This window comes from Sceloporus occidentalis, unplaced genomic scaffold, assembly GCF_023333645.1.
Source record: "Sceloporus occidentalis isolate IW3139 unplaced genomic scaffold, rSceOcc1.0.p SCAF_78, whole genome shotgun sequence".
Taxonomy (NCBI): domain Eukaryota; kingdom Metazoa; phylum Chordata; class Lepidosauria; order Squamata; family Phrynosomatidae; genus Sceloporus; species Sceloporus occidentalis.
Genome location: NW_028317058.1, coordinates 2,193,801 through 2,218,313, shown reverse-complemented (window position 1 = coordinate 2,218,313; position 24,513 = coordinate 2,193,801). Strand labels below are relative to the sequence as shown.

General features: G+C 39.6%; 1 protein-coding gene across 1 annotated transcript in view; it reads left to right on the top strand.

Moving 5' to 3' along the window:
* The first annotated feature begins 278 nt into the window (after positions 1-278).
* LOC149285513 (spliceosome-associated protein CWC27 homolog) overlaps positions 279-24,513 on the top strand; it is a 71,437-nt gene continuing 47,202 nt past the window's right edge. Inside the window, exons 1-10 of the mRNA XM_089495251.1 lie at positions 279-320; positions 2,045-2,141; positions 3,706-3,818; positions 4,989-5,132; positions 6,490-6,588; positions 6,876-6,979; positions 7,976-8,045; positions 9,039-9,118; positions 9,709-9,748; positions 13,880-14,031. Coding sequence (XP_089351377.1) covers positions 279-320; positions 2,045-2,141; positions 3,706-3,818; positions 4,989-5,132; positions 6,490-6,588; positions 6,876-6,979; positions 7,976-8,045; positions 9,039-9,118; positions 9,709-9,748; positions 13,880-14,031 — 941 coding nt within the window. The remainder of the gene's footprint in view (positions 321-2,044; positions 2,142-3,705; positions 3,819-4,988; positions 5,133-6,489; positions 6,589-6,875; positions 6,980-7,975; positions 8,046-9,038; positions 9,119-9,708; positions 9,749-13,879; positions 14,032-24,513) is intronic.

Sequence of the window (24,513 nt, the reverse complement as noted above, 5' to 3'; positions counted from 1 at the left end):
GAAGTTTCTAGAGGCTTGTTTTAGGGAGCGCGCCGTGGAACACACCAAGATAAAGGAAGTCATAATTATTTTATCTAGGGTACAGAAACTATCTTATGAACAGCTACCCCGAGTGTTTCGTTTTATTAAAATAGGTGTATTCTAATTGTAGGCAACTAGAATTTACTTTTATCTTGTTGAGCTGATATCTTTAGTTTTATCCCCCCCCGGCTCTCTCATGGTATGTTCTGGTGTGCCAGGCTGCACGCGGAGGTTTGTTTTGGTGAAGCTGAGAGACCATGAGTAACATCTACATCCAGGAGCCTCCTACAAGCGGCAAGGTGTGGGGTCAGGGGCAACAAAGCGCGCACCGTTGGGTGCTACATAGAGTGGGGCTGGCGAGAGTCTTTACATAAAGGGCTTGGAATGTATGTGTGTCTCCTGTATGTATTCTTAGGTTTTCCACATGACTCTCAGGGCATTACTGGGCTCCTGTATAATGCCGCTCAGCAGGCACATGGTTTATAACATTATTGTATCTCATGCATTTTATTCATTGACTAGCACTGGGCAGAGGAGAGGAATGTTCGAAGTAGATGCTTAGATGTAAAGGCGTTTTACTGTGATGAAAAAGGTGGTAGATATGAGGAACGGCCTCCCAGCAGAAGTGGTAGAGGCCAGTACAGTGGGGGAACCTAAACATGCATGTGGTAGGCATAAAGCCATCCCGAATCTAAGACGAGTCCAAAGAGAGATTAAGGGTTTTACTTTAGAAAACGGGCAGACTAGATGAGCCAAATGGCTCTTATCTTCCATCAAGTGATATGTTTATAAATGATATCCAAGTAACACTTTCTGCATTTAGTTACTTAACGGTAACTAGGGATCTGGGCATCATGTTTAAACCGGTCTTTTTACAACAAGATTATTACACCTGTGCGCAACACGCATAACTCGCCCATATATCAGCGTTTAGTGAATACATCTGGCAGTAGAATACTGGACTGAACGCTTTGAAAGCAGGCATCTGGCTTCTCGTTCCATTCCATTTTTTAAATAAAATGTATGTTGAAGGTGATTTTTGTGTGGAATCCAGTGCATTTTACTTTAACCCTTCCAACTTCACTTTTCATGTACCCCTAATTGTTAGGTGCCATTCTTACTGCGATTCCACAATGACCCCTGAAAATATTGGTTTGCAGCAGCCAATCACATGTTTGCTATCTGAACACTGATATACTTTTGCCATACATGTGATTGGCTGCTGCAGTTCCCACCTTGGAGCAATGCACTGACTTCAACAGGGGTGCTACTGAGCATGTGCGAGATGCGTACACACCAATGCTTCCTGGTTTCAGTAGAGGCGACTGGGGGAGGGGTTAAATGAGACAAATGTTTACTTTTGTAACAATAATTACTAGAGAATGCATGGAAACATAGCAGGCTTTCTGCTGTACAGATGAATATAAATATTTTCAGTATGTGTATTTTTATTTACTATACGTGTTTGTGGGTAGAGTGCATGCAGGGCTTGCCCAAGATATTGTGCTGGCTGGGTTCAAGGATAAAAAGCTGGCCTCCCCCAGCAAAACCATGCCCAAACTCAGACAAGCACACACATACCCAGACGGGCACACACTCACCGACACACAATCACCAACACACACATACATATTGCCAGGCAAATATGTTAGCCCAGACTCGCATGCCAACATACCTAGAGACACACTCATACAAATCCAGGCAAACACATGCAACTAACTTACCCTGTATTCAGCCTGCCTTCAATTTAGCTCGCTGCTGCGCTACTCCCGCAAGATTACGCAATGGTACATGATCCGCACCTCCCCAGTTCAGGACTTACCTCTTTATGAAACTAGGGGAATAGAGAGCTAAGTCCAGGACTCAGGACTTACCTCTTTATCCCTACTTGAGAAGCATGCTGTCGGCTTGCCCATTGAACCCCCCCGATCCGCCCCAGGCTTCTGGGGCTGGGGAACCCATGTTAATGTTTTTCTACCATGAGTAAACTTTTTCACAATTTACTGTATCCCTTTATTTTAAGGTTTTGCTAAAAACAACTGCTGGCGAAATAGATATAGAATTATGGTCAAAAGAAGCACCAAAAGCAAGCAGAAACTTTGTCCAGTTGTGTTTAGAAGGTAATGTCTCTCATTTGCAGATGTTTTGTTTAGAAGTTAAGGGCTACCATTTATGGATACTGGAAATGAATGAAATACATGGAATAAAAAAGCTTTAAAATAGCAACTGTTTTTAGTAATCTGGTCAGTAAATGCTATTTGCCCCCTGATTTATGACTTAATATGAGATATATTCAGCTATATGTGTTTTATTTATCTTCCTGAAATTTCATCATAATCCACTGTATATGTTGGTTAGGTGCTATTATTGAACAACATTGCCTAGTTTTACTCATGCCAGCGTACATAAAGCATTTTCACTAGACTTGGGCACCAGGGGGCTCTTCGTGTTCCTCTTCGTGCTCGTCTTCGGGAAAAAAAAATCTTCGTATTCCGCGAATATTCGCCTGTTCCTGTCTTCTCTTCGGGCGAATATTCGTGGACATTCTTTGTGTTCGGTTTTTCTTCGTTTTTTCCGGTTAAGGGGTTAATACGGGGTTAACGCGTACCGCAGCAGCTCTGGCGCCAGGAGTTTAAATGTCTGTATGAGCAACTCTATTGGTCGTCAGCAGGGGGCTCGTCTGCCAATGGTTGATGACAGACGAGCCCCCTGCTGGCGACCAATAGGGTCGCTCGTACAGACTGTTACACTCTTGGTGTCGTAACTTGTCCGGCAGATACCATTGGTCTCCCTGTTCTATCGTTTATTAACTGATAGAACAAGGAGACCAGTGGGATCTGCCGGGTAAGTTGCAGCATTGTTGGTCGCTCGTACAGACTTTATAGGCTCCTGGTGCCGTAACTTGTCCGGCAGATCCCATTGGTCTCCCTGTTCTATCAGTTAAATGTCCGTACGAACGACCAATAAAGTCGCTTGTACGGACGTTTAACTGATAGAACAGGGAGACCAGTGGGATCTGCTGGGTAAGTTGCAGCATTGGGGTTTTAAAGTCTGTACGAGCGACTCTGTTGGTCGCTCGTACAGACTTTTAAAACCCCAATGCTGCAACTTACCCGGCAGATCCTACTGGTCTCCCTGTTCTATCAGTTAATAAATGATAGAACAGGGAGACCGGTGGGATCTGCCGGACAAGTTGCTTCATTAGGGGTTAACTTTTTTAAGTCTGTACGCGCGACTCTATGAGTGACTCTACGAGCAGCATCGAAGGGGTTAACGGGAGCGGAAATCCATAGGTTTGCTGTCAGGGGTAACAAAGGCCGTGCGAGTGAGCCTATTGGTCACCTGCAATTGGTTGATGCCAGAGGAGGTCCCTGTAGTCGACCAATAGGCTCATTCGCACTGCCCTGTAACCCGTGACGGCGAACCTGCGGATTTCCACTTCCGTGAACTGCCGCGATGCCAAGGTAAGTTAGAAGGGGGGGAGACTGGTAGACGAAGACGATCACGAAGATCTTCGTGGTGTGTGTCTTCGTCTTCGCCTACGTTTTACCGCCGCCGTCTTCTCCTCGGCGTGTCTTCGTGTTCGTTTTCATGTTCGCCCGAAGACGAATGCACAAGTCTAATTTTCACTGTAAGAAGAAAATTCTACTCTCTGTAAATGCTTTCTCTACTTTATGTTTTTAGGTTATTATGATAACACAATATTTCACCGAGTCGTTCCAGATTTTATTGTTCAGGGAGGTGATCCGACGGGCACTGGTTCTGGAGGTGAATCAATTTATGGAAAGCCTTTTAAGGTAATATTTCTCCATTGTGGAAGTGTCTTTTATGCCAGAAAAAATACGTATCTATGTTTTAAAATGAGTATATACAGTCACTTTATTAGGCACATCTGTTTAATTGCTTGTTAACACAAATAGCTAATCAGCCAATTACATGGCAGCAACTCAATGCATTTAGGCATGTAGACGTGGTCAAGACAACTTGCTGAAGTTCAATACACAAGATTCTGTTTTATTCCCATCCTGGGTAGAACTTGAGTGAGATTATCTCTTTCTGTCTTCAGATAATGTCAGTGATATATAACATGGACCAAAAATATTTCTTTTGTTTTGGGTCTATTAGTTTTCAAATAAAATTCGGAGGGTTATTCCAAAATTTGTTGTCGCTCCCCCTTCGCACGCTCCTTCTCACTGTCTCTGCTTCTCCTTCGCAATGCTTCTTTTTCTTGTTTTCTTCTGTGTTCTCCAGTGGCCCGCTTGTCCTGGCTCTCTGCAGCGCAATCATGGCCTGATGTAGTAGTTCTGCGTCAGGAAGGAAACCCTTTCACCCGACTGAAGGGATGGGAAAGCGACTCAAGCAGTGTTGGGAGTGAGAGGCTCTGCTTTGTTGCAGAAGTACTACACCAGGCCAGAATAATGCAGACGGTTCTGCAGAGAAAGAGAAGCGCTTCATTCTTTCTGCGAATCCATGTGTGTTATTCTGACATAGTGTAGTAGTCAAACTGATATATAGTATACTGCTGACTGCTAAGATGTATTGCTTAACATGGTTCAAAGCTTAACGCAAGTGGAACAGTGCCTTTAACATATGCCACTCATTCCTATTATGTCAAATTTGGTATGGTGGCCGGATAACACTGTCTGTGTCTGCTTGCGGTGCAATAGGTTGATTTTAATGAACTGATGTGTTCGCCAAATCCAATCGTTCCGTATGAAAATCGGTTTGCATTTAGTTACTGTGTTCCATATTTGAATTCTCATCTTCAGCTATAGCATATGATGAGTTATGCCGATATAGTTTTTAAGTGGTGAAGATTATCATGTATTTAGGACATCAGGCATACTAAGCTTGTTGTTTGGCATTCATTGTAAAAATAATCTGTTCGCTGCCAATTCTGTCTTTGTTTCAGATATTGATATTTGTGTGTAAAATAGTATGTGGTTGATTGTTTTGTTGTTTTTCAGGATGAATTCCATTCACGTCTTAGGTTTATTCGAAGAGGACTGGTTGCCATGGCAAATGCTGGACCACACGATAATGGAAGCCAGTTTTTCTTTACACTGGGCCGTGCTGATGAGCTTAATGGCAAACACACAGTCTTTGGAAAGGTTAAGTGATATCCCTTGAGTTGGTATTTCTTTAAAGCAAACAATTAAACTCAGGATGATAATCTTTAGTTTCATTATTTTTAAATAAACTGAACTTTTTCTTTAAAAAATATTATGTTATGTTATACAGACATAGTTATAGCATGTAAGGCGATTTTAATTTTATCTGCTCTTCTTTTTGAGCCAACATTTTAGTAAATAATTATGTATTGTTATTTATTGTATGTGGGATTTCACTTGTGCAGAAACCAAGATTTCGTAAGATAGTTGAATGCACGATGCTAAGTTATTTTTCAATCTACAGATTTATTTAAAACGGTCACTACTTATCGAACAATTTTCAATTAACTGAATACTACAAACTAGAGCTGTAACTAGTTTCATCAGCCTTGGTTATTACTGACCAGCACTTCTTTGCTTCTGGCAAAACAAATAGTATTCTATTGAATGTTGGTGTAACCTGGGATTTCAACACTGCTAATTAAAAATAATAGCGACGTGTATGAGTATAAACTACAAAAAGATCCTGGGCCCTAAATACACCATCTGTACGTGTAAAATGCCTATTGGGGCCCATTTTATTATGCGCGTGCATTTTTGAAAATAAAGACTTCTGCCCCATACTTATCCAACCCCCTGCCAGCATCGGACAGACAACATTTCTAAAAGGTTACTGTCACAGCTTCTACAATAATTTATTTATCAAAACCTAATGTTGTGGAGATATTTAGCTACAATGGATGCTGAGATTGATTGCAAGTGACAACAGTGAAGCGAGCTAGCATGTAAATTTCCAGTGCTGGGATTATCTCTTGCTCCCAAAATAAAATGTTTTTCTTATTTTAATGTGTAAACACTATCATGTACTTTTGTGTAGTGTACTGAAATGAAAAATATAATATTTCGAGAAAAGAATCTGATTTGTTCCATCAGTCTTTGGTTTGGGCTAATTTCCTTTAGCGCATACATTCTAATCTTCGATACAATTTCAATCAGTTGGTTATCTGATTTAGTAGCGGCTATCTTGCCACATTTCTCATTCCATAGTTTAATTATGAAATATCTCTGTTTTAAACAAACCTTTACAAAATGTTGTTACAAAGAAACAGTAGTGCGTGTATGTGTGTGTGTATATATATATATATATATATATATATATATATATAAATCTCTTTAGTTATAATAGTATATTTTCCCTTAATCTACATCAGTAATATTTGGGGTATTCTTATCTTTTTTATTATTATTATCCTCACATTTCTGGAAACCGCTTTAGAGAAGCTACATATTGAGATCATGTAAGGGCTTAACTCCTTAATACAGTTTACCAGGTAAATAACTGGAATGATTGTTTCAGGTCACTGGCGATACCATATACAACTTGCTGAGACTGACAGAAGTGGATATTGGCGAAAATGAGAGGCCCGTTAATCCACATAAAATAAAAAGCACTGAGGTATGTAGAGCAAATATCAAATTGTACTTTGTGTTATTTTCTTAGATACAGAATTAAAAAAAATCTACTCGTCCACCTTCTGCGATGAGTAAAAATGAATGCACAAGCAGGACATATCCCGCTAGCTTCCAAAGTCTGTAAAGCAGCAATCCTGCTGAAGTTTCATCTTTTCGTTGTGTCATTTTTACTGTTGCAACTGGAGCACCTGTAATTGTTAAATTTAGCACCTGTTGCTTGTTGATTTTAATGGTTATGATGACGTCACAGTATATGCATTGTAATTGCAGGTTTTGTTTAACCCCTTTGATGACATCGTTCCCAGAGTGCTTAAAAAGACAAAAAAGGAAAAGCAAGAAGAGGACACCAAAAAGCCAAAAGTCAAAGGAACTAAGTCAGTATGCATTATATTTCTGTGGGTTTTTCCCCTGTTTTGTAACAGAAATTTGTTATGTTTCACACCTCCGCATAATGCATTAGATGACCACTAATTTTGTACCATTGTGTGTAAGAGGAAGCTACACAGGGTTGTTAACGGTTATTCAGTGTACTTAGAGACATAAAATCAGTAGTTTACACAAATTGGTGTACAATTATCTCCTAAGTGAGGATGCAGTCTGATTTTTACATTTACACTTTCACATAACTACCCAGAAGCAATATTTAAAAAAAACCCCCATAATTTAAACGTCAAATGAGCTCTACTAGAAAACATACTGTGGATATTTGGTTTATTCATCTGGATCCCTCATCATATACTACGGAGTCATTTTGCTTTTAATGGTTTAATCTTTTCTGCTGTTTAAAATGGAAAATTCCCTCAAAAAGCTTGCTGTGATCGGGTCTACACATACTGAAAGAACGACAGAATAGTTATTGCTTTTGTGTTGACAACTAAACAAAAGACTTACATTGAAGGCAGTTTTTCTTTGTCTTTTACAGTGTATTGAGTTTTGCCACCTTTTGCTACACTCCCACTGCTTCTATAATGTAAAAATTGTCCCTTGCTTCTAACTAAATAGCTTGGAAACAATTATATTGTTCGCAAAACAAAAAGGCTTAGGCTGAAGGTAGTATAAAGTGGATGTCATGGTGTTTTTTAACATTTTGCAGCCAGGGGAGGATATAAATGGGACAGAAGTCTCTATTTCTAACTCCGTTAACTACAATGCATGATCCAATGTACATGCTGTAAAAGTCATTGGCGTCAACGCAACATGTGTTAAAACGAATAAAACTTTGGGTATCAGACTGTTCTTTTAAATTATGCATTTAATTTTGGTGCTAGTGTCACAGTCACTATAGATGTGTTTCTGGGTTATATTAAGCAGCATGACAAAGTTAAGTTAAACTGCCTTTCAAATAGAGAAATATTTGTATTTTCTTATAGGAACTTCAATTTACTTTCTTTTGGAGAAGAAGCTGAAGAAGAGGAGGAGGAAGTGAATAAAGTCAGTGAGGTACAGTGTTTTGTTTCTTACTTGAATTAAGCATCCTATAAGTTCAAATTGTCGAAAAAGGGACACTTGTTTAGAGAGTGTAGTTAGAAGCGTGGCAGTGAATCAGGGCTTTAGAATATAAATAATGTATAGAGACTGCCGCATGTAGTTATTGGTATATAACAATGAAAGTTCTAATGTTTATTAATATGTAAATGTCTTGTGCAAGCTCAGTAATGCCCTCATTAAAATCAGTGGGAGTACAAGCAGCCAATCGCCTCATTGGGGTTAGTACAGGTAATTAAAGAATGCATGAACTGAATAGCAAGCAATAAAATACTTTGGAGTCTATGGAAAATGAACTAAAATATCCTAAATACACTGAAAGCTTCAACTTGTTCTTTTTTCTTTGTCTGAGAAAACATTACTTTGAATACATGTGCATTCCATATAGGATTAGCAAAATGTAAAATGTAATTTATGGACCCTCAAATATGAGCATATACTTGTACGTGCCTGCAAACTTTTGTAGCATTTGGCTAAAGGGGTAGCCTGAGATGCTCTATAGCGCAATACTTTATTGGATGTGTAGAACGCTAATAAGGTAGTAGCATAGATCTCTGTAATACAGGCTGCTTTGCGTTGTACAGGGCTCTGAAAGTGATTGTCCGTCTTCTGTCTACTTCAGCTCCTTCCCACCATAGTGGCCAACAGGAAATGTAGGCGAATTGGAGAAGGGTTGTGTTAAAAAAAAAAAAAATAGAGAGGTGTGGAATTGGATTGAAACATCAACTGGTACAATTTAGATTCTTGCATTAAGTCGAATCCTGAATGAACACAGGTTAATATCCTTTGGCCATACTTGTTTTGCTGAAACAATTGTTTTTTGTAACATTTTGTATGCGTGTGCATGAAAGAGCTTTTGCATTACCTCTCTTATAGTGTGTGCCTTAAAGAGAGCTTGTTGCATTTGACAATCTTTAGGTACTGTTCATATTAAGTAATCTATTACAGACAATGAAAGGGAAGAGTAAAAGTAGCCACGATCTTCTGAAGGATGACCCTCGCCTTAGTTCAGTTCCAGCTATAGACGGGTGAGAGTAATTTGCTTAAAATAATTATACAAATGTCACTTTAATCCAGAGCTTTGAGATATGCAATCATGCTATTTAAAAATTATATTTTTGCAATTTGAAAAATTCTTACATTTTAGTATGTATTGGATTGTTGTTTTTCCATATTAGCCGGAAACTATGTTGGTTCATTTTCAGAAATGTCAAAAATGTCAAAATCACTTTGGTGGAAACATATGTTTTTTCCCATAGTCTTCTCCTTTGGATTGGATACGATGGGTGCTTCATAGTGTAGTGACCTTTATAGGTACCTAGCTTTTATTGAACTAATCAACAATACAATTTTTAGCCAAGAAAAGTGGAAGTAGTCGGCTGAAGTCTCAGAAGTTTTGTTTTCTAACTTTTAGTAATTCTCCATTTTGCACTCTGTTTTTCCTGTGTTTTATTTTTTGAAAACAAAAACTTTAACATATAGTTTCATTTGGGGTAGCTGCTATTATTATCATAGCAAACTGAAAATTTACATCTGGCTCATGGACTATAAATCCAGTATTTATTTGTTGATAATTTAATATCTCATTTATTATTTCAAATATTATTGTTTAATATAGGACAAAAGACAGCAGGGAATCCAGCAGTAACACAGACGAGGTAAGATGTATAGCACTCATTAAATGTCCTCTCCAATGATATGATAATAATATGATAAAATCTCTTAAATTCCCTTTCCATGCACCGTATATTGGTTTTATTATTTATTATTATTTTTTTTGTTACTGTTAACTGTTATCTGTAGGTAGTATTTAGTTGAGCATCACAAAATGATCTTTCTTCTTTTGATGTAACCTGGTATATTTTGCAGTAGGGTTTTAATAACAAACGTCATAGGGTTAGAAAATGTCACTACCCTGCTGAATATAAATACCAGGTATTTTGTGCTTCTGGTGCTGTGTACACACACACACACACACACACACACACACACACCACTGTATTAGGTACACCTGTTCAATTGCTTGTTGACTCAATGCGTTTAATGCACTCAATGCAACTTGCTGAAGTTCAAACTGAGCATCAGAATGGGGAAGAAAGGGGATTTAAGTGACTTTGAATGTGGCATGGTAGTTGGTGCCAAACTGCTGATCTACTGGGATTTATACAAACAACCATCTCTAGGGTTTACAGAGAATGGTCTGAAAATGCCTTGTTGATGTCAGAGGAGAATGGTAGACTGAGTTACTGTTGCCTTTCTCGAACCAAATAACCACTCCTTACAACCAAGGAATGCAGAATACCATTTCTGAATGCATGTCAAACCTTGAAGCAGATGAGCTACAGCAGCAGACCACACTGGGGGCCACTCCTGTCAGCTAAGAACAGGAAACTGAGGCTACAATTCGCACAGGCTCACCAAAATTGGACAATTGAAGACTGGAAGAACGTTGCCTTGTCTGATGAGTCTCGATTCCAGATGCAACATTTAGGTGGCAGGGTCAGACTTTGGTGTAACCAACATGAAAGCATGGATCTATCCTGCCTTGTATCGAAGGTCCAGGCTGGTGGTGTAATGGTGTGGGGGACATTTTCTTGGCACACTTTGGGCCCCTTAGTACCAATTGAGCATTGTTTAAATGTGACAGCCTACCTGAGTATCATGTCCACCCCTTTATGACCAATGTATACCCATCTACTATCAGCAGGATAATGCACCATATCACAAAGCTCACATCATCTCAAAATGGTTTCTTGAGCATTACAATGAGTTCACTGAACTTCAGTGGCCTCCACAGTTGCCAGATCTCACATTTTTAATCCAGAAGTGAAATTCGTTGCCTGGTGCCCACATTCATTCACGCTTTCTCACATTTCGTTCACTCTCACACTCTCTAAATGTTTCCCTACCTTCTCAGCTAACCATTTTTGCATCTACATCTTCTATCTTCTCTATTATATCTGCAATCATTAATCTTCTTTCTTGTCCACATCTCTGCGGACACAACCTGGCGTCTTCCACCAAAATGACAGCGCTTGCCGTGACGTCTTCTCCTGATCCTACTTTCTAATCCTAATTTCTGCTGCTTTTGAAACCATGGGCCACCCGCTTCTCTTTCACACTCTGCACGATCTTGTTCTCTGTTACACTACCGTCTTCTGGTTCACATCCTACCTTTCTGATTGTACCTTCATGGTCTCCCTCTCGAGTGACACTTCCCATGCCCCCTCAATCGGGGTACCCCAAGGCTCAGTTCTAGGACCCCTTCTGTTCTCCCTTTAGATTACCTTACTTGGCAAACTCATCTCAAACTTTGGCTTTCAATACCACCAATGTCTACCTACCCTCTTCTGATCGTGTAATTAACTGCCTTGCCTCTGTCTCTAACTGCATGTCTGCACGTTTCCTAAAACTTAATCTCTCAAAAAGTGAACTCATATTTCTTCCAGCGCTAGCATTCCCTCCAGCGCTAGCATTCCCTCATCAGTTTTCCTCAATGTCAATGGTGCAATCATCTCTCCATCGCCTCAAGCTCGCTGCCTTTGTGTCACCCTTGACTCTGACCTATCGTTCACTCTTAGCTGGTCTCCCTCATACCCGTCTCTCACCTCTACAGTCCACCATGAATGGTGCTGTCACACTTATTTTCCTTTCCCTTCGCCTAACCTAACACCTCTCCCCTTTGGCCATCTCTTCACAAGCTGAATGTGATCTTCATAGTGTTTCCCCTACTTAAATCTTCTCACTCATTTGTAATACACTCCTAACTGGTCTCTTTGCTCATCCAATGATCTAAGTCTGTCCTCTCCTCTGATTTCTAGCTCTCACGCACGCTTACAAGACTTGTCACGGACTGCCTGAATGTCCTCCCCAGCCTATCCGTCTTTTCCCCTGCCTTTGGTCCCTGAAGACCCTTTTTTTTTTTTTTTTTTTTTTTTTTTTTTTTTAGGACGCCTACACACTTACGCTTTTCCACCTTTTTTTTCTCCACCTTTCCTAGTCCCTCTCTGCAGTACTGACTGTTCCATCCCTAACAACGGCACTTTTACCTATTGTATAATACACCCTAACCCCCTCAAGATTGTTGGCTCTTTTCAGTGGTGCCCTCCTCAACTGTTTCTGTATGTCATCTTGTTATGTTATACGCTAATTGTTATGTCCTGTCTACCCTTTATACATGGAATTGGTCAATATGTAGCAAAAGTGCTAGAACCTGTAAGGGTCTTTGGGGTTATATCCTTTAAAATGAACCGTTGCCCACTTATCAACATGTATTCATATTTTCAAGGCCAGGACAAAACTACAAAGCAAGAAGCGCAGATGGTTTATTTTGAATATATTTTAAGGGCTCTTGCCAGTGGATTCATAGCTACAAGGATTCTCAGAGATTTCATAAATGGCTCTTTCGAAATTAAAAACCAGATATTGAGTGAGTGTTTTCTAAAATATATATAATGCTGGGATTATGTATCATATTAGAAATCAGCAGTATAATGTAAGAAATACTTTTTGTTTCTGGAAAAAAAGTTTTATTGATTTATATTTTTTAATGTTCATGATGCTAGTACATTTGTAATATATGAAAATTAGTGCATGCATTTAACTGAAGTTGCATATATGAGACTTGAGCTTCCGTTGCAATTGTAGCTTAAGTTAAATGTATTATCTAGTAAACGCAGGTTGCTCTTTAGGGCGGTAGACGTTTAGTTCATATTCTCCAGCAAGCAGGGATTTCCACAAACATCTGTTTCAGCTTCCATGATTTTCTTCTAGATGCTTCTTCCATAAGACATGGCACAAGCACCATTTTAATATAATTAAAAAAAAAACTCACAAAAACATGGAATTTAACATGTATTTTGTGATGGCATGGGGAAGTGGAACAAGCTATAAACAGAGCAATAAATCTTTTTCCTCATGGTTTTTAGTCAAAGTTTCCATCTTCAAAAAGAAATTGAATTCTGGAACAGACCTGTCACCAAGGATGATGAGTGTGCCAACACTCTAAAATTTGAATTTGAAAATGCTTTCAAACATTTAAATGCCAAATCTTCACTATGCATTATTTTAGGCCATCCTAGTAAATTTCTTGTGTAAGACTTGCATACTTAATGTACTTTGCAGATCAGACTACTTGTTTTGGGGATGACCCGTCATAATGAATAGTTAAGTCAGGGGTCGACAACGTTTGTTTGGATCTTGGAGCTAGCCAAAAAAGTTTGGTGCCAGCTTTTTTCTTTTTCTTTCCTAATCATGTTTTGTTTATGTGGCGCCCGGGGTTTGTAGAATCTTGCCTCTAAAATACATTTACGCACTCTTAACATCTTACAGTAACACACACTTGCTAACATTCTACACCCTAATACACACACTAAATGTTGACATACACACTCATGCTAATGCCATGCTGTAACAAACACCATCATGCACGGTATCACCACACTCCTATACACGTGCACCATACATTCATACACACTGACTCCAGCACTATACATTTACACAATGACTGACACTACAGTATACCCACACTGATTCTGACACTACAGTATACCCACATACACTGACTCCAGCACTATACATATACACAACAACATACTGACCCTGATACTATAATATATATACACTCACACACACACTACTCCCCCTCTGACCTCGTGGAGACCTGGTGCCCGGGGTTTGTCTAGCCCTAAGTTAAGTCAGTAAGTTGCATGCACTTGCCTTTTTTCTTTGTTTTCTTTTTTGAAGCATAAAACCTTAATTCTTCAGTTATGCTTTAATGTTCATCCTAGGAAGATGCAAGTGATGAAGAGGAAATGGACAGTGATGAGAGACATCAGATGAAAAATCGTATATCCAGCAAACTCAAAAAAGATTTTGGCAATACCAAAAAAAACCTTGCTCAACCATCAGAAAATATGCTTGAGAAAAAAACTAGTCGCAGGTAAGTAATATGATAAACGGTCTCTTCAGAGAATGGTGTACATTTTTTTTTAATTGCATTATAGATATTAACAGAAAGGCAGCATGTCTTTCCCAAGATGGTGGCACAATGAATGAATGTTTATTTCATATAAAAATACGTTACATTTAAAACATGCGGTTTCCAAATTATAAGATCCAGGCTGGAAACTAGATCAAAATAAGTCCAGAAAATAAAGTAAAAAACAATAATAATAAAGTCCAGAAAATAAAAATAATCAGCTCATGAGTTTTTAAGGCTAATAGATGTGTAATTTGTGTGGGTATGAGGAGAAAATGACAGCTAAACACAAACACTGCAGACATGTTAAAACAGCCATTGTCATGAAAGGTACATTTCTAAAACAGGTCATGAAGGAGTTAGTTATTGTTTGTTTTGTGTATTGTAATTTTGTAATGCTATGGTTGATTTTACTCTCTGATATTGTAATGGTGGTATGGGCTCTGCTGGCTGTTTTTCTATCTAAAAGTTAAGTAACTTGGTGAATATTCTGCTTTACGGTAACCTATATTCAGTTGTTGCCCATTTATTACCACTAGATGTCTCTCTCTTACTAAAATGTTTTAACTTTAACCCCTTAAGGACCGGGCTCGCTTTTTCTTTTTGTACACTGTGGGACCGAGGCTGTTTTAATACTTTTGTGGTGCTTGTGTTCAGCTGTAATTTTCTCCTCACCCATTTAGTGTACCCACATAAGTTATATATTGTTTTTTTCAGGACAAGATGGGCTTTCTTCAGATAAAATAAAACATGGTGAAAAATTGAAAAAAACACACATTTTATGACTTTTATTTGAAAAATCTTTTACTCACCTAAAAAAGCAAGTAAAAAAACTAGCTAAATATATTCCACTACTTGTCCTGAGTTTAGAAATACCCAATGTTTTTATGTTTTTTTGCTGTTTTTTGTAAGTTATAGGGCAATAAGTACAAGCAGCGTTTTATGGTTTCCAAACCTTTTTTTAACAAATCTGGTCAGTCTGCCTCCATCTCCTCTTTGGAACATCTTTGAAGCCGGTTAACTCAATTTAACCCCGTCAAACCATATATTTTTGAAAACTAGACACCCCAGGGTATTTCAAATGCTGTTATTTTAACCCTTTCCATGCAACAGTTATACAACCACACTTTGTCAAACTTTGTAATAGTAATTTTTTTTATTTTTTTTTCACACAAATTATACTTTAGTTATAGATATACAGGTTCTGGTATATGTCACTGTCTAACAATACCCCAATAGGTGTTCAGGAACATCTCCTGAGTACAGCGATACCCCACATGCATGCGTTTGTCAGATTGTTTGGCTGGTAAAGGGCTACTTTTGGGGCATGCGTAATTCAGGTTGGCTGCAAGGAGGGACAGGGAGAAAGGGGCGGGGCCAATCGGCAGTGACTGCAGGGAGGGACAGGGAGAAAGAAAGGGGCGGGGCTCAAGAACTCATCTAACTGGTGAGTATAAACTTAATATTTGGCCTGCTGAAAGTTAGGGGCAGTTATAGTTAGTGGGGTGTTTAGGGTTAATTTAGGGGCAGTTATAGTTAGTGGGGTGTTTAGGGTTAATTTAGGGGCAGTTATAGTTAGGGGGACGTTTAGGGTTAATTTAGGGGAAGTTATAGTTAGTGGGGTGTTTAGGGTTAATTGTGGTTGATGGGGTCTTCAGGGTTAATTTAGGGGCAGTTGTGGTTGATGGGGTATTTAGGGTTAATTTAGGGGCAGTTGTGGTTGATGGGGTGATTAGGGTTAAGTTAGGGGCGGTTATAGTGAGTGGGTTGTTTAGGGTTAATTTAGGGGCAGTTGTGGTTGGTGGGGTGTTTAGGGTTAATTTAGGGGCAGTTGGTGGGGTGTTCAGGGTTAATTTAGGGGCAGTTGGGGTTGATGGGGTCTTTAGGGTTAATTTAGGGGCAGTTGTGGTTAATGGGGTCTTCTCTTCAGGGTTTATTTAATGCTGAGGACTGAGGGTTAATTTAATTAATTAAATAAAGTTAACTTAAGGTGCAGTTAGAGGTAAAGGGGGGCAAACTGAGGGGAATCTAAATCCTGGGGGCAGTGAAGATTAACCATGTATTTATTTCTAAAAGTATTGTGTCTGTGAACGAGTCTGCAAACCTATGAGTGCACTATGGCATAGGGGGGGTATACGGCATACCTTGGGAGGACGGAGTGACATATCTGGGGGTATAAGGCATATGTGGGAGGCAGTGTGGCATGCCTGGCTCAAATGTGCATAACTGGGAGGTGGCAGGTTGGGAAATAAAAATCAGTTTTTTTATTCTGCTGTTTGTTTGTTACGTTACTTTATTAAATTATTTTAAATGAAACATTTTCATTTTTTATCCGATTAATCGAAAAAATAATCGGCCAACTAATCGATTATGAAAACAATCGTTAGTTGCAGCCCTAGTTCAATGTTTTTTTTTATTATCTTAAAGAGAGACATAATCCACAATAAATGTTATTTGCAAAGCTCTGGAAGTTTTGATATAAAAGAGATTGATTCTGGTTTTGAAAAGTGGTCTTGTCACCTTTGCGAAAAACAGAATGGTCCAATGAGCAATCGGTGTGTTTGCTACTTCTACCCTTATGTGAGTTTATAGATACCAGTTATGAGCAACATCAGATGCAGAATAGTGCTTGTCAGCAACATGCAAAAGGTATATGTGCGCTACATACAATGGCCGATGTAATAACCCTAGTGAAAGCAGGAATCTACTCCCTATTTCCCTTGGGATTCGGGTTGGGGTTGAATCTAGGTTGGTGTGTTTTTGTTTTTTTTTCTTTTCTCCTCCTCTCACTTATTTCCCTCCTTAGAGGTCTCTGATTGCTGTTGTGTTTTCTAGTGCTAAATTTTGCACCTATAATTGTTGTTACTGGATGGGCATCCACGTTTCCTTTTATATTCTTTATTCCCCATAAGGTGTTCACATTGTTTTATTGTAAATAGACTATACAGCTTGAATGAATGATAGAAAAGAAAGTTTACAGAATGTAGAACTGCTTATTTACATATTATACATTTTGTAACTTGCCATTTTTAAAACGGGTGTGAAATTTCAAGTCGTGGACACGTTGCTACGAAACAGTTTTCTTGTCTTTTGTATCTTATCCTGTAGAGGGCGATGAGTGATCATGAATTAAATAAAAAAATATATAAATGACAAAAAAAGTGATAGGAAAAGTGATTTCTTTTTAATAGCTATTCCAGAAATGCTAACCATGAAAAGTAAAATTTATGGCTCTCCAGAAGGTAGTCCCCTTGTTAGCTCTTCAATCGAATTGTCCTACTTGTACAAGCTGGGACAAGTATTGTGATGCTGCATGTTCTTTAGACATGTCTCCTTCTTGTTTGTTTTACCTTCTTCTAAAGTATTCTGGACTACAACTTTAATGCTTTTTCTTTTTTATTGATTACATATAGGGAAATGTTAGATTTAGTTAATTCCTATTATGGGGCTGAGTTTACTGCAGCCAATAGTTAATAACTTACGGTCTGCTTTGTTTATGGGCATGATTTATAAATATATGATTTATCATATTATATCTTTATATCAATTCAGTTAAAATGGTAAAGGAGGTCTGGTAACAGTTGGAGAACAGTCTGTTAGACCGTATTTCACACAAAATTGCTTTATAAGTATTCGTTTATGTTTTGGCTAAATCACTATGGTCTTTCTGTGTTGAATACATCTGTTGGTGTCTTGTCTGGCTATTGACATATGCATGCAAGCAAAATTAAGTGAACCCTTTGAAATTATCAGCATTTATGAATAAATCTATCCTAAAATATGATCTTCACATGTGTTTGTTCATTACTGTACTATTGTACAGTAATGAACAAACATATTTAACTAACGCAGAATTACAAATTATTGTATTGTTTTTGTCCATATTAAATGCATCATTCACATTCACGGTGTAGGTTGGAAACAGTATGTGAGCCCCTAGGCTTATCACTTCCACAAAAGCTAATGGGAGTCAGGAGTTGGAATACCTGGAGTCCAATCAATGAAATGGAATTAGAGGTGTGTTCAAGAGCTACTCAGACCAAAAAAAACACCTAAACGTTTTATGTTTGCAATTCTCAAGAAGCTATTGCTAAACCATGCTTCGCAAAAAAAACCAATATCAATAGAATATACATTCTAGGGGTTCACTTAATTTTTCCACCAGCTCTGTGAATGGTTACTGTGTTTGACGTAAAAGAGTATAACTGTTTGCTTTTTATTGGCTTAAGCACAATGTGTTTGTCTATACTATGTAGATCAGACCGCATTTCATGAACAATGAATGCAGAAAACCAGGAAATTCTAAAGGATTCACTTTTTCTTGCCATAACATTATGACCACCTGCTCAATTTTGTATAGGGTCCCCCCTTCTGCCAACAAAACAGTCCTGACCCATTGATACATGGACTCCGCTAGACCTCACTGTATCTGTTACAATCACTGTATCTGTAACAGACAGCAAAAATGCTTGATAGCGCTGATGTTAAGCATGTAAGACTTGTGCGTTATTGCCACTGTTGTGGTATCAAAAACAGACCTTATTCCTTTGAATATTCCATAAATATATAACATTATTACGTTTTATTTATGAAATGAGAGGAGAACAAAGATTGTCTTGACGCACATCTCCTGCATGGAAAATAGTCTGGGGAGGGGAAAGGGGCACCTGTATATCGGGGGATTCTGCAGAACCATTTGGGATACCATGAACATTTAAATGGACCCACGCAGCTATCTTATGCATTAAAATTTTGCCTTTAACAAAGGGTCGTAAGAAATGAAGGAACATCTGCGTGAAATGTCCTGGATATATCTTTGGGGGAATATCACAGGTGGAAAACAGAAATGTGAAAAATTAATATTTAAAACATTAAGTCTAAATAATAGGAACACAGCTGCGGTGGCTTTCCTTGCTTGATTTACTCGTGGTTTTATCTCTGTCTACACCATGTGGAAAAACAAACAGACATGATTGCTTCTTTTAGACAGAAAGGGTTAAAATATGTTTTCAGCTCGTTCCTTGTTCTGTACTACTACTACCTCAAATAAGTAGAGCAGTTTTAATTATTTAGACACATAATACATTAAAAAGGTCTTTGAAAAGTTCTTGTGGTGTCATTAGAGGAGATTAAAAACACATTGATACAATTTTTGTAACGAAGAAGCTTTTCCTTCCCCTTGAAGCTGGATAATGAATCTGTTTAAAAATACACCGTTACCTCCAGAATGTAAGCAAGACATATTTTTTGGGTCCACAAGGTGGCAAATTAGTGAATAAGTCATTGTAGTAAACGTTCACTTGAGTGCCTGAAAAATAATTTCAGTTTGTGAGCAGAAACAGCTCCCTGTCAGAAGTCAGACGTACTATGCGCTGCACACATGGCATATTGCTCCAGACTTGGACTGCAGCCCAGTTCACCCCATACACTCTCCCCTAACAGGCCTACTGTCTGCAAATAGCAGGATTAAGGCCCTACAAGAACCATTCCATTTGTTGAAAGGAAACACTGCGACATATGGATAATTAAGAACTTCTGGAGTCGTACCGACAAGAAGTGTTTAGGAGAAAAAAAATCGTCTAACTAGATTAATCTGTTCATTAACTTTTGTTCTAAGGTTCTAGAAAAAGGAACCTCTTGGTGTTTAGACTTCTATTTTCTGGATGTAGTATACCATATAAAAAAGGAGGAAGTTAAATAAGTACTTCTTTTAATAATAATTCACTATTAAAATAAATTATGACAAACGTAAATTGTCTGTTTTTGGAAATTTTGCAGTTTCTTCATAAAGTATTTTGGGGCAAACAAAAGTGTGCGTGTGTGTGTGTGTGTGTGTGTGTATATATATATAATATAGTGTATATGTGTGTGTGTATATATATATATATATATAGTGTATGTATGACGTACTTGAAATGCTCCTAATGTTTAGACATTCAGGTATTTTTTCTATTCATATTTTTGACAGATGCTGCCCAAATGCACAACTTTTGTTGATGTTTTAAACATTAGTACTTCATTTAAAATGTTTGGCAGTTAATCAGATCCTAGGCAGTGTATAAAATGTCTGAAAAGGAATTGTATTGATTACCAGGGCCAGACTGGGAGTGACTAGGTCAGGGGAGGGCTAGCAGCCTAAGGCCTGGGGGGCAAGTCTAGTCAAGTGGTCCGTTGCGCCACCGAATCAGCCCACCATCCATGCCCATCTTCTGATTTTCTAACGCATATTGATGTAATGTGATGGGACTGGGAGTAATCAGTACACTTTAAAAAAAAAAGTCATCTTACATGGGATGCCTGAACCCACAATTTAATGCAACAAATCCTTTTCAATAAATATGTAGATTGAAATAGAGTAAATAACACAAAACCTTCACTTTTCCTCTCACTGATTTCTGGGCCTTGAAAGTTTTGTCCTCTGAACTGACTACAAATTCAGGAGGGCGTTTTATCTCTGGGTAACTAAAAATTAAATTTGTTCAATGTATTCCTACAGAAATTAAAGTGCCAGGAAACAGATGACCAAACACACGCACCAGGACAGGCTCTGCTATACACACACACACACACACACACGGACAGGCTCTGCCACACGGACACCCGCATCAGTATGGGTTAATCTACACAAAGCATAAAAAAATGCTTTCCATACTGGTTTGTTTTTTGTGTGCTCCCCCCTTGTGTATTGATGCCCCAGCCAGCCCCCCCGCCCTTTGGTTTTAATGTATTCCCCCCCCAGACCCTTGTGTATTGCCCCAAGTGCATTTGTACCCCCAGCCAGCACAACACCCTTGTGCAGGGCTCGACAAATTTGTTGTGAATCTAGGCGCCAGCTAAAAAAATTAGGAGCCCAGATTTTTAAAAACTAGATCTGATCATCATCAGCCCACTTACTAAACTCACAGCATTTGACCTGGAAGCACCCTGGACTTTCAGGTCAGTGCTGTTTTTTGTTTTTTATTATTATTATAATTTTTATTTTTTTTTAACTCTTTCAATGCTGATGTTCCATTGGAGCACAACATTGACTGTTATTTAGTCCCCACAAGCTTGTGGGGACAAATGTTAACCCCTGCAATGCCACGAATGTGTCATACACAATTGTGGCATTGAAGGGGTTAACGCTGCACTGTCGCTCTCATGGAGCGATCAGGAAGCAGGGGGGAGGGTTGGTATGGTCTCCACACTCATATGGTGGCCGAAGAACCCTCTCCCCCTGTCCCTGAAGCGGCCTCTGGCAGCTGGGACGCAATTGCTGGAGTCTCTTTGATGACTCCTATAGGCTTCCATGCCTACAGGAGTCATCAAAGGGCTTGTGGGGGCTCGTTTTTGCTGTTGCAGCAGAGCCCCGTACAAAACGGGAATTAACCCCTAAAATGCCACGATCGCGGCATTGAAGGGGTTAAGGCTGCACTTTTGCTCTCATGGAGCGATCAGGCAGCACGGGGATGTTGTGTCAGGTCCCCACACTTGTCAACACACAACCCCCTTCCCTGAAGATGTCTGTGGCAGCTGAAAACGCAATTGCTGGTTTGCCGGCAATCGTGTTTTCAGCCTACAGAATCACTCCGTGGGAGTGATCACAGGCTCGGGGGTGGGCTCGGGGTGGCTGTGCTGTTCTGCCCAGACACCTGGGCAGACAGAATCGGCGCCCCTGCAATCACCACGATTGTGGCGACGTGGAGGCATTTTTGGGGGAGTTAACAGGCTGACAAACACCTAGGCGCCTGGGATTTGTCGAGCCCTGCCCTTGTGTATTGATTTATGTGATGTCCCCAGCCAACCTCCCTCCCTATTGATGCCCCCTTTTGTACTGGTTAATGTACCCTTTTGTGATGCCCCAACCACCCTGTTGTGTACTTATACCCCCAGCCACCCCTCTTTTGTATTTAATTGTTGTCCCAAGGCAGCCCCCCTTTGAATATGGGTCCCCTTTCACCTATCACCCCAACAATTTTTTTTTTTTTTAATACTTTTTTGCTGCCTTCCTTCTCTGCAGACCGCTCTCCTCCAACTTTCTCGCCCCCTTGAGCTATAAAGGGGCTGGGCGAAGAGCCTTACTGAGGGACTGAGCGTCATGGTGCAGGCACGCCGGCTGCTTAATGATTTTAAAGCGGCCGGCGTGTCTTACGGCTGCTTTAAAACTCGCAACCGCATCGGTTGCAATGGCATCTTGGTGTGCCGGCCCACCGCGGGTGCTGCAGGCTTTTGCCGCGCATTACAGACGGCCCTAGCACGGCCGAATTGGCCACTTCAGTGAACGCCCACACGGCTGTTTAACTTAGATTCAGGGCGGCCTTGGGGAGCAATTGTCTCCCCAGCCCACCCCTGGACTAGGTGGCCCTGGGACTTTAAGGCCAGTGTCCATCAAATGAGGTTTGTTTGTCCCCCTGCTGGATAAGTGCAGCGGGTGCGTACTGCTGGAGTGGCAGATTGGGTAAATGTGCCAGATGGCCAGTCTGGGACTGTTTGCTACTGTTTTTGATATAGAGCCTTAGTGTTCTTTATCACACTTTTATTGCTCCACATTAATGTCCAATTATGAAACTACATTAAGTTAATATATATGTTTACCCCTGTAAAGCGCTTTGAGTCCCACTGGGAGCAAAGTGCTATATAAATGCCTGTTCTGTTTAAAGTGTTTTTATGGCATGTTTGTGAAAGGAAAGGTTCTAAATCTAACACACCACCATTGGGGATGAATATTAATGGGAGGGCCTTCACCTTTTGGCCTCAGGGCCAAATACAGCCGAGTGGCCCCTGTACATACACAACCACACTCCTTCCAGTACCTATATCCAGTTACGTGACCATACCAAGCTCCTGCTTCCCAGAGTGGGGTGGCCCTGTTTAAAAACGTTAGACTGGTCTGTGGGGTGATTGCCACTCTGCCCTCTAGGCCAGTTCTCTATGGTCTATTTTGTGCTGCACCAAATAAATGTATACGTGCAGTTAGCGCTATCACAGTAATTTAGAAGGCCTGATGGAAGGTAAGAGTGTGGAAGACTGAAGTCAATGTGGAAAAAAAATGTATTTTACAGAAAGGGTAGCAGATACCTGGAATAAACTTCCAGTGTAACTAGTACAGGGAAACACCGTAAATGTATTCAAGAAATCTTAGTATGTATTAAAAAGTGGAGAGGGCAGACTGGTTCCTTCCTGCTGTGAATCTGTTTTTCCCCCACATAGAACCACTAGAGGTAGCTTTGCTTCGTAATACCAACGACTTTATCAGTAACCTTTTCCATACATCAGTGCAGCCAAATCACAGAAGCCCATAAAACAGGGTTTGCATATAAATGTACAGCCTGAAAATTAATAAAGGCTTAGGCATTATACTCTAGTGGACGACTGGCAGTGTTTTAAAGTGAGGCCTGCTCTACTACATTAGACACAATCACACATTGTCTAGGCACAAAACTGTATCCCAGCTGAGGTTTTTCTTGGCTCTGCATCAAAGCATATTGTAAGGTATAGTGTTGGGCAGTACAATGGCTGGATTGTTAGTGTGGTGAACTCCATCCTGCTGCTACCTGGCATGATTCAATGTGGGTTTTTTTGGTGTTTTTTGTTTGGGTTTTTTTTTTTTTAATTATTATTTTTTCCGCAAGCATTTGTCTAGTCGCTTGGGAAAAAATGATGCTTAGACGACCCGTGAAAATGCATTTGGGGTGATGGAAGTTGAGAAAGTGTAATCCCTATTGCATTGAATTATTAACACGACCCAAAGTGCAAGATATCGTTTCAAAGTCATAGAAAACCTTGAATTGTTAGACAGCGCATGCGGTTTTATGCAGTATCTGAATTACAAAAGTGTATTCTCCATTACTTGTATGTAAGAAATACAGAGCACCGTGCTAAGACTGAAAGCGCCATTTTAATATTTCTCCGTTGTCTTCTACCAAATGTTAAATTGTCTGTTTTTCTAAATACATAATATTTACAGATGATTTTAGGAGCCCCAACATAAGCTGCGTTCCTAAACCATCCTACTCCCAAGTATATATTTTCCATGACTGTGGAAGATACTTAAGGTTTCTGGCATCTAATATGAGACTGCTGGCTGTCTACTCTTTCAGTAATACCCACCAGTCTTCTCACTGTGGCTCTGCTGTATTAGTGTCTGAGGGCTGTCAGGAGCACTTTTCACCTCTCCCTCCCCGATGTAGGAGCACAGAGCCCCTGTTGACTATGGGTATACAGTGGATATAAAAAGTCTACACACCCCTGTTAAAATTCCAGGCTCTTATTGTGATTTTAAAGAATGAGACAAAGATAAATAATTTCATAACTTTTTCCACCTTTAATGTGACCTATAACGTGAACAATTCAATTGCAAAACAAGCTGAAATCTTTGAGGGGGAATTTAAAAAAAAACCCCAAAAACTGGTTGCGTAAGTGTGCACACCCTTAAACTAATACTTTGTTGAAGCACCTTTTGAT